We start from the raw sequence: 18,146 nt of genomic DNA, 5'->3' as shown, positions 1-18,146 counted from the left end.
GTAGAGCGAGGAGCTGACTGTCGGCCAAAACCTATGGAAATACCTTATTATAGTATTCCGTAAGAATTACTAATAATAGTTATAAAGCATTAGGTTATGCAATCATAATATATAACGAAAATATTTCGGGGCTTATATGCCTTGTGTACATCAGCACCTGCTAGTGTCTCTTTTATTTTTTCAAACAGACGACAACATAAAGTAGGGTTTACTGGAAATTGGATTGAAAAAAAGATACTGGACCAACCTAAAAAAATCTGAAACCTAAATTACAAACTAATGCACCCATCTTGAAATTTTTCTGTTTGGCCCTATAGTTGACTGGTAGAGAATGCCACGAGTGATTCGAATCATCAATATTAAATATTCGGGCCACAAGAATTTAACAACACGAGTAAAATAGAGGATATCCTAACTCTCGAATGTTTCTTTATATTACCACCATACCTACTTGGTAAACCCTGTCATTAATTAATATCATGCCCACCACCTGAAACACGCAAACGGTAGCACCCACTCACCCACTGTCTACCAAAAATACCCCCGGAAATGGGGTCCACGCCTTGGGATTATCGATTCCTTGTGAACAACCATTAGGGGCACCCAGCTAGGTGCATGCATTGTTAACGTTATGTTCGACCTTTGATGGACTGGGCACGTACTTTTACTTCAGATACTTACATATATGCTGGGTCTCATTCGTACGCTATTCTCTACTTACAATTAGAAGTTATTTAGAAGTGAGAGTAATGGACGAATGGGCATAATTTGCTTGACTCTATTTTTTCATTTTTCTCATCATAATGAGATGAGATGAGAAAAATGAAGAAATGTAATCAGTATAGGTAATTATTAAGAAACCACATAGGCAAGTGTAACCGACGTAAATCCACACAAATGAATTCACGAATAAGAAATAATACTAATGAGTGGGTACTATATATCTACAGCACTCACTATACTCTGTATCTTTAGATATTTAAATAAAAGAAAACAAACAATTTGTAATTTTCGGGTAGTTACGCCGCTCAGCATCACGCGACATTGTATTAATATCGGAGCATCGTTAATAATGGCTTAAGCGCCATCGACAATAAGGTCCCTTTTCATAGATAACGTCACATTTGATCATGTAATGTTTTTATCTACCCTCAACTGGCTTAAGGAGCCATTCTAGGGTAGATGGGTCAAGCAGAAAACTGTGTCATCTTTCCTGTAGACATACACAAGAGTTAAGGGCTATAAAGGTTAATTTTTTTATTTAACCCTTATCCACGTGAAAAGGTCCTCCTTTTATTTAGAGAACTATGATAAAATCAATAATTACATGCCCACAAGCTGTTAACTATTGCCCACAGGAGAGAAAACTAGTGTGTTCGCGCGAACTGTACATTTTTCGAACACAGGAAAGACGGACGTAACACAGTTTTCTGTTTGACCCAGAATTGTTTGTTTTTATTCAAATACCTAAAGATACAGACTATAAAATATAAATCAGTAATGTACCTATTAGGCACATTTTATACTCGTTTTTTGGACTCTTGGTTGTAGGTAGGCGAAAGGCTACGGACTTGGCGATATGCCGGGCCATAAAGACAGATTTAGTCATCTCTCCTTTTGTTCCTTTAAATAAAATTAGTCCACGCACTATTATAGGTGCTTCACGCCCACACTCGGCAAGAATACGAGTATAAAGTTAGTATGTTTGTAATTGTGTTTACCAGCGATAAAACGAAAATCGCAAACATTTTGCGTCAGGGGTTAAAGATGAACTTAGTAGTGATAATAGTAAATAGATTCAGGCGTTACTTTGCGGAAATTCATATTAATTAAAAACAAAATTTTACTTTGCTAATCCGCTTTTTTTTCTTGGGTGGAGGATGCAAAAAAATACGCAAGTAAGTATTATAACGGGTTAGCACTGATTGACTACTAGCACGTTATGTTTTTGCGGATTAGCAAAGTAAAATTTTGATTTTTGATGTTGAAAGTGATAAATGTCATTCTACCTACTTTTACTTAGGTATAAGTTTAGGTACATAATATTCATCTATGGTATAACTTTTTCGTCAGTTAAGTAAAAAAGGGCTCCAATTTCTATTAGCGGTAACATCTTAGGTACGTGTTAATACGAGATGATCGACCGATCACTTAGATCACCAGACAGGATACTGTGAGAGTTCCTGGGGCTAGCAATCCCCTCTATTGGCTTGGCTCTGTTGCGCCACCGCCGTCAATTGAGCCGATATCGCCAATTCATTCACTGGGGTCAGCCGCTAATGGACTTTATCTGCCTTGATGGACGTTTAACAACATCTAATAAACATCTGTTAACAAACACTTGTTTAATGAATGCATTTCGTTCTGCATACATATTCACATTATTCACCGATAAGATGTGCTAGTGGCATGCTTTTAAAAGAGAAAATCCTACTGTGCAAATAAAACTACGCGTACCTACATATCCAAAACTAGAACGAACACTTATAAGAGTAAAAGTGTGTCAGATATTACTTAGGCTACCTAAAAGAGTAATAATAACTTATTAATAGTGTTAAATACTACCTCCATTGTTTATAGACGGACTAAATGGAATTAAATTATCTTTTAGAACACTTTTACCAACTAAGTGCTCAATTATACTCAAGATAAGTACCTACATTATTATTTATTACATTAAGTATAATTAAAAATCCATACATAGGGGTCATCCATTAATTACGTCACACGCATTTCTAGGTTTTTTAACCCCTCCTCCTTGTCACACTTGGTCACATTTGGCAAACCCCTCCCCCCTAGTGTGACGTCACATTTTTTCTACGAAATCGCCAAATCGTATTAAGTAAGTACATACCTACCTAAGTATTATTAATATTTTATCAAAATATTTTTGACGATATAAAAATTAGTAATTTTATAACCCAAAACTGCTTAGGAAAGAAAATTAAACGAATAAAAACGATTATCGTTTTAAAAATTTGTTATTTGAATGTACAGCGAATAAAATAATTTAAATAAATTTTCGGTTACTGATGAAGTTAAAGTGACGTCACAAAGTTTGTGTCTCCCCTCTCCCCCATGTCACAATATGTCACATTTTCTTGACCCCCTCCCTCCCCCTAAACGTGTGATGTAATTAATGGATGACCCCATAGGTACCTAATTACTGAACGAAATATTTACAACAAGTAAAATCTTAATTTAATTCTTGTATAGGTAAACTGTTAGAAAGTTAATCTCTAAGAGCTACAAGAGCTGTAAATCTTCAAGTAAAAGAGCGTACTCCTATCTTAAATGCCGGCAACGCACTTACAACTCCTCTGGTGTCTATGGGCGACGGCATTGCCTCCTATTAAAAAAAAATTGTCTAACCAAACATAAAAGCTTAAATCGCTCCTTGAGAACCAAAGTGGCACTTAGGGATACATTCATTTTATTTTCTGTTAATCATAAACCTAATTTGCCCGTGCGTTCACCAAGATTTTGCCACGAGAAAATGCATGCTGCATTAATTTAAGTAGAGTTGTCCGCGTGGGCTGGAGGAAGCTGAGAATGGAGTCGGAAATTGTGGAGAGGATGCGCTCCGGCAGACGGCATTGAGCCTCAATCAGGTGGAGCTCGGCTAAATGGCAAACGGTTTCTTGCGATGCGCAGTTTGCTGTCCGTCTTTTTCTTTTTACAATTTTAAATCTTGGACCCACGTTCTTAAACCATAAAAATAGCTAACAAATGGGCATTTCAATTTAAATAATTGGAAATGTTCATGTTATTTCTACAAGAAATACGATTTCTTTCCATCATTACCTGGGGAATAATGCACCTGGGTTTTTTAGTCCACTTGATTACGTTTTCAATACAACCTTCTTTTCATCACAATGGACAAACACAAAAGTGCATGAAATTTCAGGGACACTCGTTTTGGGATCCAAAAAAGAGCTTGTGTGGATTTGGAAATAATATAAAAATTCTAAATTATACAAGTTGGGGGTAGGTAAAGCAAAGGTCCCCCCCATGGGGTAAAGTATCAAATCTACTGCTGAGATTGAGATTAGGCAATAGACACCTCTACTTTGGGAATTAAGTACAATATTTTGAAAGAAGGTGAATTAGGTGACCTTATAAAGTCTTATTTATAATGGTCGATACCACACAATCGATAATATTCGTAGGAAATTCGTAGGTAGAACTCCATGCAGTATTCATAACACTAACCTAATTTCCGTATCCATGACAACGTATAGATTTGTGGGGTGTGACAGTGGACATAAAACGTAGTGATTATATGCTCAGTGAGTGGACATTGCTAACTTATTTTCTAGTTGTGTATCATTTGGTATATGTAATAATATAGGGATTATTTTATAATAGTTTACATAATCTGAGATGGCGGCAACAGTACCACCACCGAATATTTCGGCACGATTTTTCTATGGCCTACGGACGGACATCCAGTGAGTAGATCACAGTCATTGCAAGTAAATGCTGCAATTTTCTTTGTTTTTCGTTGACAGAGATTAGTTATGGTTTCGTTTTGGTGTAATGACAGCAATTTAGCAATAAAACGCACCTTGAATTGTGTTAGGTACTCAATCTGACTACCTACAGCCGGGTTTAACTGGTGCGATCATTTGACAGATTCAATGCACATTACGTGAACGAGTCGGATATTATATATCCAGCAGGCGGCGTCATAGTTATATACAACCACATTCAGAAGAAACAGAAGTTTATTAGACTTCAAGATAAGCACAAACCTATCAAGTCTTTAGTCTTGGCTCCAAACAGGTATGTCTTGCTTTCTCTACGTTAGGTATTAGGGTATATAGGTACATCTCACACACTGCAAGGGTTTTTAAAATTATTTTGCTGAGTACTCTGATCATGTAGCAAGTGGAACAACTACGTCAGAAGTGTTGGGGGATGTATTTATATCTGTTGTTGAGGTTTTAAGCTAGTAGATCCCGAGTAGGCAGCCTATTGGCCTACAGCGCATTTTAGCACTTGATCTGTTACCATTGTCCCTTAACGATCTATTGCAGGCGATGGCTTGCGCTTAACGAGATAGCTGAAGAAGGACAAAAACCAATCATAACCATTTATGATTTGACAACATGCAAACGCCGCAAAATACTGACGGTTCCGTTTGAAAATTCCACTGCGCGTGAATTTGCTTGCCTACAATTTACTTTCGACTCAAAGTATCTTGTGGCCATAACTGGAGAACCTGATTGGTACTTGTATTATTACAACTGGGACAAAGGAAAGGTGGAGAGCCACGCAAAAGCACAGAATCCAAGTGGCCAAGGGACTGTCGAAAGTGTAAGTAATTTTTCAATGTTCTGTTCCTACTGTATCAGTAGCATTACGTTTAGTGGATATTTTTTACTTGTCGCTAACATAAGTGGATATTTGATTCTGCAGTAATTTTTCTTAGGTACAATGCAACCCTGCAGATGCGACGCTAGTGGTTATCACTGGACCATACACGTTTCGTATTATGAATGTCGCGGAAACCGTCTGGAGACAATGGGGATGGTGCAAAGCTGAAAACGTGAGTAACATCACTATTACGCTACGAGGTATTCTATAGGTACGACATGCTATTAGGCTTTCAAGTCTTTGGAACAACGTGAGCTCGACATGGCGATTTTTAAAATACCGCGAGTACAAGTAACCTCTACCTAGTCTACCTTTATACAAATCCAAGTTAAGTTTTTTATGCCCTCCATCGGTATTTGGGAGATAATCTGACCAAAGTATATAATTATATTATTGTATTTATGGGCACGTAACTATAAACACGATATATATTCGAATTGACATTAAGAAGTTCTTACGTCAAACATTGACCTTTGACCTTGCACCGTTGTACCTAGATGTAGAACGTGACGTGCGGTCTTCGTAACTGGGCAAAGGTCATTGCTGAATCAGTGTCCGCACGTCTAGGTGCACATCCCGACTGTATGCGTATTTTATTGTCATCTATAATCACAATTGCAGACAATGACAGTTGTGTTTTGCTCACGTTTTTGGGCATTTTCGATTCTCAGGCTGCTAGGTGTTGTCGTGGGGGTTATCACTTATCACATGGAATAGTAAGCGGGGCGATATTATGCGCAAAGTTTACAACACGGAAATAGTTATTTGTACAACAAGAGATCAAAGTTGGATATTTCTTCGAGTGCTTATTGTGAGTCCCGTGCAAGCGAAAGATTCTATAATAGATTCACGAGCGTAGCGAGTGAATCTAATTTAGAATCTTGAGCGTAGTAAGGGATTCAAAAGCGCACGAGATGTAAATAACTTTGATCTCGTGTAGTACACAAAATTTTTCACCCTAAGCAGTGAGAACATACCTAGAGGGACTTGCAGGTATTAGACCCCGCATGTTGAAATGACATTTGACTATAAAGGTCACTTGAATGTTATTTTGTCTCACTCAGTGAGCAAAATGCGATTTTGCTCACTGAGTAAGACAAAATGACTCAGTGAGCAAAATCGCATTTTGCTCACTGTTGAGCAAAATCGCATTTTGCTCACTGTTATTAAGAAGCAAAGTACCCTTGTTCGTGCTGCTGAGGTGAAATGTTATTTCTGTGGTTTACAATCTGACAGTCGAATGAAAATTGGCCATGCGTTTTTGAGGAAGCTGTGAAACTATATTGTCCCTTCTGTGAGTCCAGTCTAAAGTCATTTTCAATTCACAAAACATTATGGAAATTGGAAACCAAGCTAAATTTGACACCTTTTCTTCGAACAACATTTCGAGAACTTTAGTTATTCTTTAATTATGTAGTAACTCGTCCCTCATGTAGATCAACATCACGACCTGCATGTGGTTGACGCCGGACCGTATCATGTTCGGCACCGACAACTGCGTCATCATGATGGTCGAGAACGGAGAGCTGCGGCAGAACTGCGTGTTTAACGCCCTAGACGTCATTGAGATGTCGTTGAAGAAAGTTGAAACGGAGTAAGTACAGACACCGAGTTATAAGAAATTAGATTTTCTTTTTAAAGTATTAAGGTCTCATTATTACAAAAAAGGGGTTGTTAGCTCTACCTATTCTTTTTTAATTAATTAAGTTCTTCTGAGGGACACGGAAAGTGTCCGGTGAAAGGATATATCTAATAATACCTTTAGACACTGCTCATCCTTAAGAGAAAAAAGCGGGTCATTCCTTAACAATCTCATTCCCATATCCATTCGCATATTCCCACGAGATTCCACTTTATTATTAGTATCTCATTTTTCGTGACTGTGTAACCCGTGTCAAGTTCCATTTACAACTAGAACTGCTTAGCGGAATCTTCTGGCAATTTGCGAATAGATATGACCAAGGCAATGAGATTTTTTAGAAATGACCCGAGTACGTTCAGGGGCAAAGGCGCCTTTACCAGCTGTTTTTCAGTTTCTGCTACCTATAAGTACATATATGTATAATAAATAAATTATTCAACTATTTTGTGGCGCCTTACAATTCCTTCTAGCGCACATCGGCGCGATACCAACCTTCAACGTTATTGATGCTAGGTCAATGTAACATTAGCATCAGTTAATAGGTACCTAAGCATGTTGGGGTACAATAACACACGGTGGCCTACTTTTTGAGACTAGCCAATTACTTAGAGCATTTAGGCACTTTCGTTGAATCCCAGTACGTCACCTGTAGATAGGTATTAAACATGCTATACCTGGGTACATGGTACCTATACCTAGTATAGTAAATAACTTCTAGTTTATTGCTAAAATGTTTATTTTCAGGGCATTGGAAGAAGGTGGCGACAAGACCAGTACAACAAGCAAAGACACCCAGAGCAAAGCAGAGAGCGAACGTTCGACAGACACTGACAGTGAGGTTTATCCAGTCACCAATTTCGTTAATTTTCCTAAAGGTAATAATTCTGACATATTGTGAAGAGTCCTTATACTTCAAGTGCAATAAGGACGTATTTTCCATCTGAAATTTCAAAATTCTGGTAGAATGGTCCTTATTATATATCCAGATTAAGCAAAAGGACCCTTCTCTGATGGAAAGTCCTTTCGCATGAACAGTAGACCATTATGAAATAAATAAAACAGTTGAATGATGGATGATTAACAGGTTTTGTCTTCGTTTGTGGACAAGGATACGTGCACATGTTCGAAAAAGAATCGCCTCATCACTGGAGGAAGCGAAATGTATTTAGGATTTCGAGGAAGTGTTATAAGTACGTAACTTTAGTATTGAGTATCTAGACTAGTCTTCCACACAGCGGGGCACGCGTCCGCTACACGCAGCTCTTTCGTAGCGTGCGCAACAGTGCATGGCTTTATGGAATCTTGAGGACATGGTGGTTCTATGTGTAAAGTTATTACGTCACTTTAACATAGCATAATTAATTTAATTACTTGCCTACTGTTTCATTTACAGCGCATTGGTGCCTAGCAGCTAGCTGTAATATTTTATAATTTATTGTTGAATAAATAAGTAGTCTCAGTGGCTCAGGGTTAAATTTTATTGCCTGTACGTTTACAGTCATCATCAAAAAGGAACAAGGATGTATTATATTGCGATGTAATTGATTGGCCACTTTGGCTGTCTGTATGGTGCTCACCATGAAACTCCTAGTATCTTGGTGTTTTTTTTCATTAAGGCATACTCGGGATTATCCGATTTGGTCTCACCTCGACGCCGTACAGCATATAGCTGTAGATCCCAATCAAGAAACTCTGCTTATAACGACACTCCGGAATCAACTGTATTATGTAAAGCTATTCGGACAGCATATGTTACAGGTTAGTAGGTATAATCTCAGGCATTTTATATTAAATGTTTTTTACGCGCAGGATCCAATTATTTTGATGAAATATTTGTGAATTGGTACTTAAAATAGCAAAGAATTTGTAGTGGACCATTGTTAACGTTTTAAACCGCCAAATAATCATTTCTACAGAATATTAAGAAAAAAAAATATTCACTCCATTGGTAAACATTTTCTTCGTTATTAAGAAATTTATCTAATCTAAACTGCTTTTTATAAGTTAAATACCAACCGCTAGAGAATCCCTTTTTCATGGCATGTTGCCTGCTGTCCCTAGAACCCAGAAATTGCATTCAACGAGCTCGGTCCCGCGATGCACTACGGGCCAATCAACTCGCTATCCATGTGCGCCTGGAAACCCATCTTCATTACAGCTGGCGAACAGGACAAGAGCGTTCGGATTTGGAACTACTTGACTGACGATATTGAAATGATTAAGTTGTATCAAGAGGAGATTTCATGCGTGTCTTTACATCCTACTGGTAATGTATCCGAACAAAATTAAAAACATATTGAAACTAAATGAAAAATTAGACATATCAAGTCGAGTAATGCTTCAATTACCTATCCGTTGGCTAGATTCCAGCTCCGACGTGGTGGATAGATAGAAATTAACACGTTTCTGAATGAGATAATTTAAAACTGTCTTTATTTTGCAGGTCTTTTTGCTGTAATAGGTTTCTCAGACAAATTACGATTCATGGTGGTACTGATCGACGATTTCGAAGTGATGAGAGAGTTTCCAATAAGAAATTGCAAACGCGCCAAGTTTAGTACTAACGGACATCTCTTCGCCGCTGTCAACGCTCAAGTCATACAAGTGTTTTCGTCGGTTTCTTTTAACAATGTGTACAATCTAAAGGGGCATAATGGAATAGTAAGATCTATTTTTTTAATTTATATTATGAGACAAAGTGTCCAGACGTTGCGATTCTAAGCGATTGTCCGATTTTTGAAAATGAACCTACTTTCTAACCAACGAACTTTTGCATAAATATTCTCCACCAGATTACATCTCTTACATGGTCCGCTAACGACCTATGGTTGGTGTCCTGCGGAACCGAGGGCGCCGTGTATGAGTGGAGCATGTCTTCAGGGCAGCGAGTCGGTGAAGTCATACTGAAGACCAACCAGTTCGCTGCTTGTGCCGTTAACAGGTATGAGAAATATTTTTAAAATATTGAGACGAAAGGGCAAGAATGTACTACCTTGGGGTAGGCAAAAGACCAGCCACAAAGAAAAGCCTGAACATGCTTAACTGATCTTCATCAATTAAAGGACAAATAAACTTTACTGGTTACCTGAGGAATAAGAGCGAAGAGCGTAGGCGCATTAATCAAGTGTTTTCTTTGCAGCCACGGAAAAGTAACGTATGCTGTAGGAAGTGATGGGGAAATCAAAGAAATTGGCTCTAATACCATCCGAAGGAATTTGCCATTGCTTGGCTGCCCACTCGACACTATATTATTGTCTCGCTCTGACATGATGCTGTTCATAACTGGCGGAGAGGGAGGGGTGACGTCAGTAAATCTACCACTGTTGGATAAAGCTATTTATAATGAGTTCCATATGCACAACAAGAAAGTGACTTGTACAGCTCTCGCCTATGACGATCAAACGCTGATATCCGTGGCCGAAGATGCCTCTATTTGTATATGGCGATTGACGAATGCTGAAGGGAGAGCAATTGCTCTGGATAAGGATTTCGCTTACTCTAAGGAGATTTTGATTAGCAAGAAAGATTTGAAGGAGAAAATTAATAGCATCAATGTAAGTATTAATCAAAAATTCAATGTTCAATTAAATGTAGAGTTAGTTGTAGACTCTAGGGCTACTAGAAAGACGTAGTGAGGTAGTAATTATAAACAGCTAGCAGAATGATTTGATGATATTTATGATCATAAAGTTTTTAACACTGATTAATGGTTGCTTATTACCAGTTTATACCTACCAGTAAAAGTTGCCAACGCTCATGGGGCTCGTAGTTGGGTAGGTTTAGATTATGGGGTAATTTAGACTTGCCTATATCTAAGAAATCGCCCTAAAGGTTAGCTAGGTTTAATTTGGTTTAAAAAACGGCACTGTGTTCTGTCAAAAAAAAAACAAATATTGCAGCTACTTAGTACAAGAATGAGCGAGCTAGAAACCGAACACTCGTACCAACTTCGCCAAGCTGAAGCAACGCAAGCAGAAAAATTGAAAGAAGTACACGAAGGCTACTGCGCGGCCATTGATGAACTCAAGGAAAAGAATGAGGTAATGAACGATTAATAATGATTAATTCATAATGCCAACTCGTTACTTTATTGATTTACTATAAATAGAATTCATGTTTACTTAATTTGCGGTCGTAACTTTGACAGACAATGGAGAATGAACATAGCCATGAAATCGGCATGATTCAGCAAGATATTGCAAAATTGCGATCGGGACACGAGAGAACTCTGCAGGCATTAGAAGCGGACTTCAATATTAGGCTTATTGGCGAATACGACAGATACCAGGTACGTAGAGGAACTTTAAGCATTCGTATACCTAGTCATGAAATATTTTATTTCTTTACAGTCGTGAGTGAGGTCAGACCTTGAATTTGGCAAATTTGAGAAAAAATAATCATTCAATCTATGTATGAACTGTTCAAAAAATCCTGATTCCAAAAGACACTATCAAACTGACGACTATAGCTGCAGAGCTGCAGTAAAATTAAAATCTTTATTAAATGTTTAGAGTCTGGAAGATAAAACAGCTCGGATGCGTAAAGACTATGAGCAGCGCCTGGAAGACCTCGCCGAGAGCAAACGCCAAGCACTGCGGGAGATGAACAACATGTTCGAGCACAAGTTAGAGGAAAAGGAGATGCTGTTATTGGAGGTTACATTACACAATTATTTATTTAGCACGTTAGTCATTTGCAGACATTCAAGGTGAAATTATGTCATAATGCATTGCATTTATGATGTCACATAATCATCAGAGAAAATTTGTTTCTTTATGACATAACTGAACCTGAATAGTTGATTACTGAACATAACATAATCGTACCTAAACGCTTTTTTTACGAGTGTTTTATTTTTTCTTTAATAAACCTCGAAGTCGACAAAGCTTGACATTTTAGAATCAAGAGGTATTGTTAGACTTGTCTTAGTTGTGAATATATTTTATAAAATAATTCTTGTGGAGTTGTGGAAATCAGGGGGAGAGGCATTTGCCCAGCAGTGGTACACTACAACAAGCTAATAAAAAAAAATGTATGAAGCATTTACGAAGAACGCGAGGTCACCACACCAAGGTTCCATTTTAGTTTTTAATGCTGAGCCACGTGTAAAATGCCACTCACGCATGTGTGTGGACTGTGTGGTGACTTGTATTTTATGCTTCATCTTCTAATTGAGGATGATTCTGATCTGTGTGTACTACGTTTTAGTTACAAGAACAAGCCGACTTAGAGAAACGCGAACATGAAACTATCAAATCCTCCATCGAAGACGACGCGGATCGCGAAATAATAGAAATTAGAACTTCGTACGAAACGCAGTTGAAAGAAGAAAAGGATGCAAATGTCAGGCTTAAGGGAGAGACCGGTCTTATGAAGAAGAAAATGATTGCCGCACATAAGGAAATTGAGGAGTTTAAAGTTCAAGTGGCGCAGCTGAAATGTAAGTATCAAATTATTAAAATAAATCCTATTCATATAGGCTCCTAAGGATCTAGATGTCATTTCTCTATTTGCTTCAGTAGTTTGTCATGTTGATGTTGCGGATGAATAGAACGTGCGCTTAACCACTGTCGTAGATTATTGAAACAGCCCTATTAGATGTATAAACAAATTGTTAGCATTTAAAGCCAAAAATTGCAACTATATCTACCCACCTATGTCGGTTTTACAATAGTAGAGAGTTATTACCTACCTACTGAACTATCGATACAAATTAGTTTAAAACTGTTACTAACTGATCGCTTAGCATGACTTTCGCGCGCGACTCCATATGTCAAGCGCGACTTCGTATGGAGTCGGGCGGGACAACGCAATCAGGCTTTATTATTCCGAGATGTCAAATTGTAACATTATGTTATCTTTCTCAGTGGAACACATACAGTTTCAAAAGGTAATATCAAACTTAGAGCGCGATGTGACCGATTTGAAGAAAGAGATACAAGAAAGGGATGGAACCATTCAGGACAAAGAAAAACGTATATATGAACTGAAACGTAAGAAGCAGGAATTGGAGAAATACAAGTTCGTTTTAAACTTCAAGATTACAGAGTTAAAAAATCAGGTTTGTTCATCATTGACGACTAATTAATTATTGATCTATTATATTTATTTATATTAAAAACTTTATTAACGGGTATTTTAAACATAGATTGAACCTAAAGAAAGAGAGGTAGCTGAGTTGCAAACTCAAATAGATGATATGGAAAATGAAGAGCTCAAGCTATTAAATATTAAACATGAACTTGGTATGACTGCGAATTAGTTTCGATTTTATTTCGTAGTCGTATAGAGAGCTGTCCTCGTACACGATGTGAAAAAAGTTACAGCTGCTATTGGGGTTATAAACTGCCAAATGCTCACTTCAGAGGGCGCTTCTTCCACTTAATCAGCAGTTCGCAACATTTTATTTCGTCGAGGCCTTGTTTGATTAGTTGTTATTTTTGCGGTTTTCCGTTACCCGTTGTAACAGTGGCGCATCTTACACCCAGAGGCTGCATGATGCCAGTTTTCTGTGTCCGCCTGTCCGCTTCCCTCAATACTCTAACTAGCGCAGTGCATTTGTTTGGATCAGCCAAAGAGATTGAATGTGGATTCAGAGACGCCCTTAGCATTGTGTTTCTAGTTTTTAACCCCTTTTTAATTGACTTGCATTGTAACAGATCGAGCCGTTAGATCGCACAATCAAAGAGCAAAAACTGCGTATACTAGAGCTGGAAGTGTCACTAGAGAACCTGCTTAAGAAAAGAGCGTTCCGTGGTAAAGACTTTTGTTAAAAATGTCCAGTTGTAATTTTTTTCACTTGTCACGTACGTCATGGAATGGTATCATGTTATCACACTAGTTTATTAATTATTGCACCGACGTACTAATAGTCGCGAGTACGGTAATTTGTCATCTCTGCAATCAATGTCGTTTGTTTTTTATAAATCTTATTTTAGTCTCATTTAACTTGTTTAGTTTTGTAGATAGTTTCATGAGCACCTATGTTTATGTAATGATTTGCCCTTGCCGGGAACACTGCCTTGTCCTCGTCATCAATAGACGAAAGTTCAAGTACGCATGTATATAAATTGAGTAACGATAAATATACAATGCGTACTCACACATCCATAGAACAAATGGGAAGTCATTTGTTCTAAGGATGCGTTTACATGATTGAATTGATGGTTAAATCCAGACTCAATGATAGAATGAGATGGCTGTATGGAGCCCGGCCAGATTTACATAACTAATATGTAAACAGAGACAAGAACTTGAAACTATAACAATTTAAATCGCAGGAACCTGTGGTTCGTGACTGTTTTATTGGCACAGGCAGCGGTCAAAAAAAAACCGGGCAAGTGTGAGTCGGACTCGCGCACGAAGGGTTCCGTACCATAAAGCAAAAAAAAAACGGAAAAAAATGCAAAAAGAAAACGGTCACCCATCCAAGTACTGACCACGCCCGACGTTGCTTAACTTTGGTCAAAAATCACGTTTGCTATATGGGAGTCCCACTTAAATCTTTATTTTATTCTGTTTTTAGTATTTGTTGTTATAGCGGCAACAGAAATACATCATCTGTGAAAATTTCAACTGTCTAGCTATCACGGTTCGTGAGATACAGCCTGGTGACAGACAGACAGACGGACGGACGGACGGACGGACGGACAGCGAAGTCTTAGTAATAGGGTCCCGTTTTACCCTTTGGGTACGGAACCCTAATAACAATGCGAGTCTTCGATTTAGTCACACACACACACATGCAAGCGACCCAAATTCACAGTTCACATAAATAAAAGTGCACTCGCGTCAAAAAGAATTAAGTAACTTTGCTCGCGTATAGCCTGTCCGATTTATAAGATCAAATTCGCCATACATTTACTATGGCGTACTTGATCTTAGCAAAACGCACGTAATAGAAATGCCACTTCTTTTTTTCACGATTGCGATTAACGAAAGAAGTTGGACTTTAAAACATACTTAGAGGCAGGTACCTATTACCTACTCATTGTACAGAAAGCACACAGAAAGACAATGAAGTCAGAAATACAGTTAGGTATTTAATCATATATCGTTTTAGAACTCAAAATCGCTCGGCTAAATGAGCAGTTGGCTTCGGCAAAAAAGGATTTCATGAACCAAGCCGATATGAATCTACAACTGAAAAGCACGTTGAAGAAGATAAAAATTGACCTTCACAACATGACGGCGAACTTCCAGGATCCGAATAAACTCAAGATAAACGTGAAGGTACGTCACGTCATCGATTAGTTTGCGTTTTTCCTTTAAGAAACGTAAGGCAAAATAAGAAATTAATTTTTTTTTTCAAAGTCAAAGTGTTTTTATTTGTGAGTATATGTAAAACTGATTACAGTGGCGGTAAATAAATATTTGTAGCACTATACCCTGCCTGATGGCGTACAAAAAGAAAATAATTTGAACTAGTTAAATTAAAACTTGTTCAGCAGCTGTGGAAGAGAAATTTCCAAAAGTATATATAGGAATAATAAGAGAACCGTTAATGTGAATGTTAATTGATTTTAAAATAAGTATTAGGAATCAAATGCTTTGTGCTGTAAACAGTCGCTTTTCGCGAAGGAAAACATCGCGAGGAAACCGGACTAATCTCAATAAGGCCTAGTTTTCCCTCTGGGTTGGAAGGTCAGATGGCAGTCGCTTTAAAAACTAGTGCCTACGTAAATTCTTGGGATTACTTGCCAAGCGGACCCCAGGCTCCCATAAGCCGTGGCAAAATGCCAGGATAACCCAAAGAAGAAGCTGTAGGTATATAAACAGTAGCCATGATTTAATAATAATTTAATTCAACACACATCCAGGCGTTATTCCACAAGTACGTGGAAGACATAGATTTCGTGCGAAGCCGTGTAGCGGAGAACGAAGCCATCCAGGAGTTCAACCGGCAACGGGACCACCTCGAGAAACAGGTGGCCGGCTATAGGCAGCAGCTGACCAAGGCGCTGGGGGGCTCCAAGAGCGATATCAATAGGATTATGGACGTAAGTGTTTAACCTACGGAGCGCTAACGCCTGGCCTGGCTTTAACCCTTTGACCGAACAATATCAAAAAGTATCGCCATCTACTCGACAGTAGGCTAAAGGTATGGCGCCATCGCTCGAAAATATGGCACCATACCTTTGATCCTCAAGTATACGGCGATACTTTTCCCACATAATATGGCACTTCAAACATGTGTTCTATTCTCGATGAGTAAGATTGACATTCGATATTGTCATTTTTGAACTGTCAGCCTGGTAAAGGGTTAAAGTAGCATGTAAATAAATAAATTCGTATAGCTTTTGGGCCGCACGCGGTCGCGATCCTCAGTCACGAGGAAACAAGGAAGAAGAAGAATCGCTTTTGAGATACAGATATCCTCCTAAGGCCCAAGGTCCTACCTTAATCATTTCGATGAAATTTAAACCATATTAAAATAGGAATAGAGTTGCAATTGTTTTGTGTCGTTCAAATTCCAAACAAAACAAAATCAACTCTATTCCCTGCATTATAGGTTCAAATTACAGCGGCAAATTTTGGATTTTTCATTTGAATTACTGGGCCTAAGGAGGATGTAAGAATCTTGACTTTTCCATACACAGGAGAATTGCACCCTTCTATCCGAGATCAATAATCTACGGACGGAGCTGAAATCAACGCGGTCACGGTGTTTCCAAATGGAGTCCATCTTGGGATTGTCAGCGCGCTACATCCCGCCCGCCATCGCTCGCGCCAAGTTGAAACATGTCACAGAGGACAGGGAGAAGTTGGATGAGAAATTTAAGCAGAAAATTGAGGTGAGCATGACTTGTATTAGATGATAAGACCTAGACCTACAGCGATGGTAAGTTAAACTACTCTTATCGGCGCGGTACATTTCTCCGTCTATGCTCATAGTAGACGTTGAAACATGTTATACCCCTTTTTTTAAAGATTAGAATTTAGGTAAGATACAGATATAAAGTGGTGGTAGTTAACTTTTTCCTCCAAAATGCTAGGGTTCCTATGACATCTAACATTGCGGTAAAATAATAATAATAATATGTAAACGGCACTATAACTATTATGGTTACTAAGAATTAATTTTGAAGGAAAAAAGTTACCACTACTTTTGATAGTGTTGGAAAGCATTTTTGCATCAATTGAATTTCAGCCGACATACCAAATTGGACAGGTGGAATACCACCCCAATATACATTTTTGATTTGGCAGGAAAGAGAAGAAACTATAGTTGCTTTGAAGGAGGAAAACGACCGTCTGCTCGGTAAGATGCGCTGCGTAGAGGAAGCGGACGAAGGGTCGCCACGACCCGGCAAATCGGACACACAGTAGTGTGTGTGCGTGTGTCAAGGAGACTTGACAGGCAAACCAAGGAGATTTGACCAAATCTACATTACTAGTTACTACATAGGCCAAGAATGTATGTACGTACCATGAAGAAAAATATGCCATTCTCAAATCTAAGCCTTTTCTCTTTGGTCAATAAGGTGCAACTGACATTACATAACGGTTAAATTAAATAATTTGTTTTCATCGACAATGTGACCTTTAAAAAAAAACTGTAGCGAAACTGTTTCACCTATAAAACATTACGAAAGTCGTTCGTTAATGGGCCGTTGGCATACAAAGACGGAACGATTCACAACACAACAGCTGAGAGGCCCCATACATGAACTATAGGGGGCAGCATAGGAGCCGTCAGATTTTTGGCGCTAGGCGTAAATATGTCGTTTATGCTTCCGATGTGGCCCACAAGATGGCAGGAAACGTACCTACGAGAATGGTAGCACTTGCTTTTGCAATGCACATGTTTCCGATTCAGGCTACAAGATGGCAGAGCCTCCAACGCGCACGGTCCCTATAGTTGAACGTATACCAAGTTATGTTATTACCACTTGCCAAGGCTTTATCATTGTTCTAAGACTAACAAATTTTAATGTAAACACTTTACTTTCTGTCATTTATTCCACCAGTTCAGTCAGCCTTGGTAATTCGACATGAAGGTATATTTCTATAAACATGCATTACCATGCTCATGTGACTTGACATCGCGATTTCCAAGATCCGATAGACCTTTTAGAAAGGGCGTATTAATTATGTATTCTTTATGATATAACTTACGTTTAAC

At 38.4% G+C, this 18,146-nt stretch overlaps 1 protein-coding gene and 1 long non-coding RNA gene across 4 annotated transcripts in view; one reads left to right on the top strand and one right to left on the bottom strand.

Annotated features, from left to right (window-relative positions):
* The window catches only part of LOC134680127 (uncharacterized), a 297,055-nt gene that overhangs the window by 53,645 nt on the left and 225,264 nt on the right, over positions 1-18,146 (bottom strand). The window lies entirely within an intron of this gene.
* On the top strand, positions 4,314-17,527 carry LOC134680054 (cilia- and flagella-associated protein 57). Of its 3 annotated transcripts, none has more exons than XM_063539057.1 (23): positions 4,314-4,451; positions 4,636-4,785; positions 5,040-5,319; positions 5,435-5,551; positions 6,816-6,973; positions 7,766-7,896; positions 8,106-8,211; positions 8,638-8,779; positions 9,083-9,287; positions 9,465-9,682; positions 9,814-9,962; positions 10,161-10,575; positions 10,921-11,061; positions 11,169-11,309; positions 11,533-11,676; positions 12,230-12,461; positions 12,889-13,082; positions 13,170-13,266; positions 15,084-15,253; positions 15,841-16,020; positions 16,621-16,815; positions 17,231-17,351; positions 17,382-17,527. In XM_063539057.1, exons 1-22 carry the CDS (start codon positions 4,384-4,386, stop codon positions 17,348-17,350), a joined length of 3,753 nt encoding a protein of 1,250 aa, XP_063395127.1. In that variant the 5' UTR covers positions 4,314-4,383; the 3' UTR covers position 17,351; positions 17,382-17,527. The 3 variants fall into 3 exon arrangements, with proteins under 3 accessions (XP_063395127.1, XP_063395126.1, XP_063395128.1); XM_063539056.1 differs by lacking the exon at positions 13,170-13,266 and adding an exon at positions 13,681-13,777 and having other exon boundaries at positions 17,382-17,526; XM_063539058.1 differs by lacking the exons at positions 13,170-13,266; positions 15,841-16,020; positions 16,621-16,815; positions 17,231-17,351; positions 17,382-17,527 and having other exon boundaries at positions 15,084-15,247.

The sequence above is a fragment of the Cydia fagiglandana genome, chromosome 3 (genome assembly GCF_963556715.1).
Source record: "Cydia fagiglandana chromosome 3, ilCydFagi1.1, whole genome shotgun sequence".
Taxonomy (NCBI): Eukaryota; Metazoa; Arthropoda; class Insecta; order Lepidoptera; family Tortricidae; genus Cydia; species Cydia fagiglandana.
Note: the sequence above shows the minus strand (reverse complement) of the source record. Positions and strands in the feature narration are given on the sequence as shown.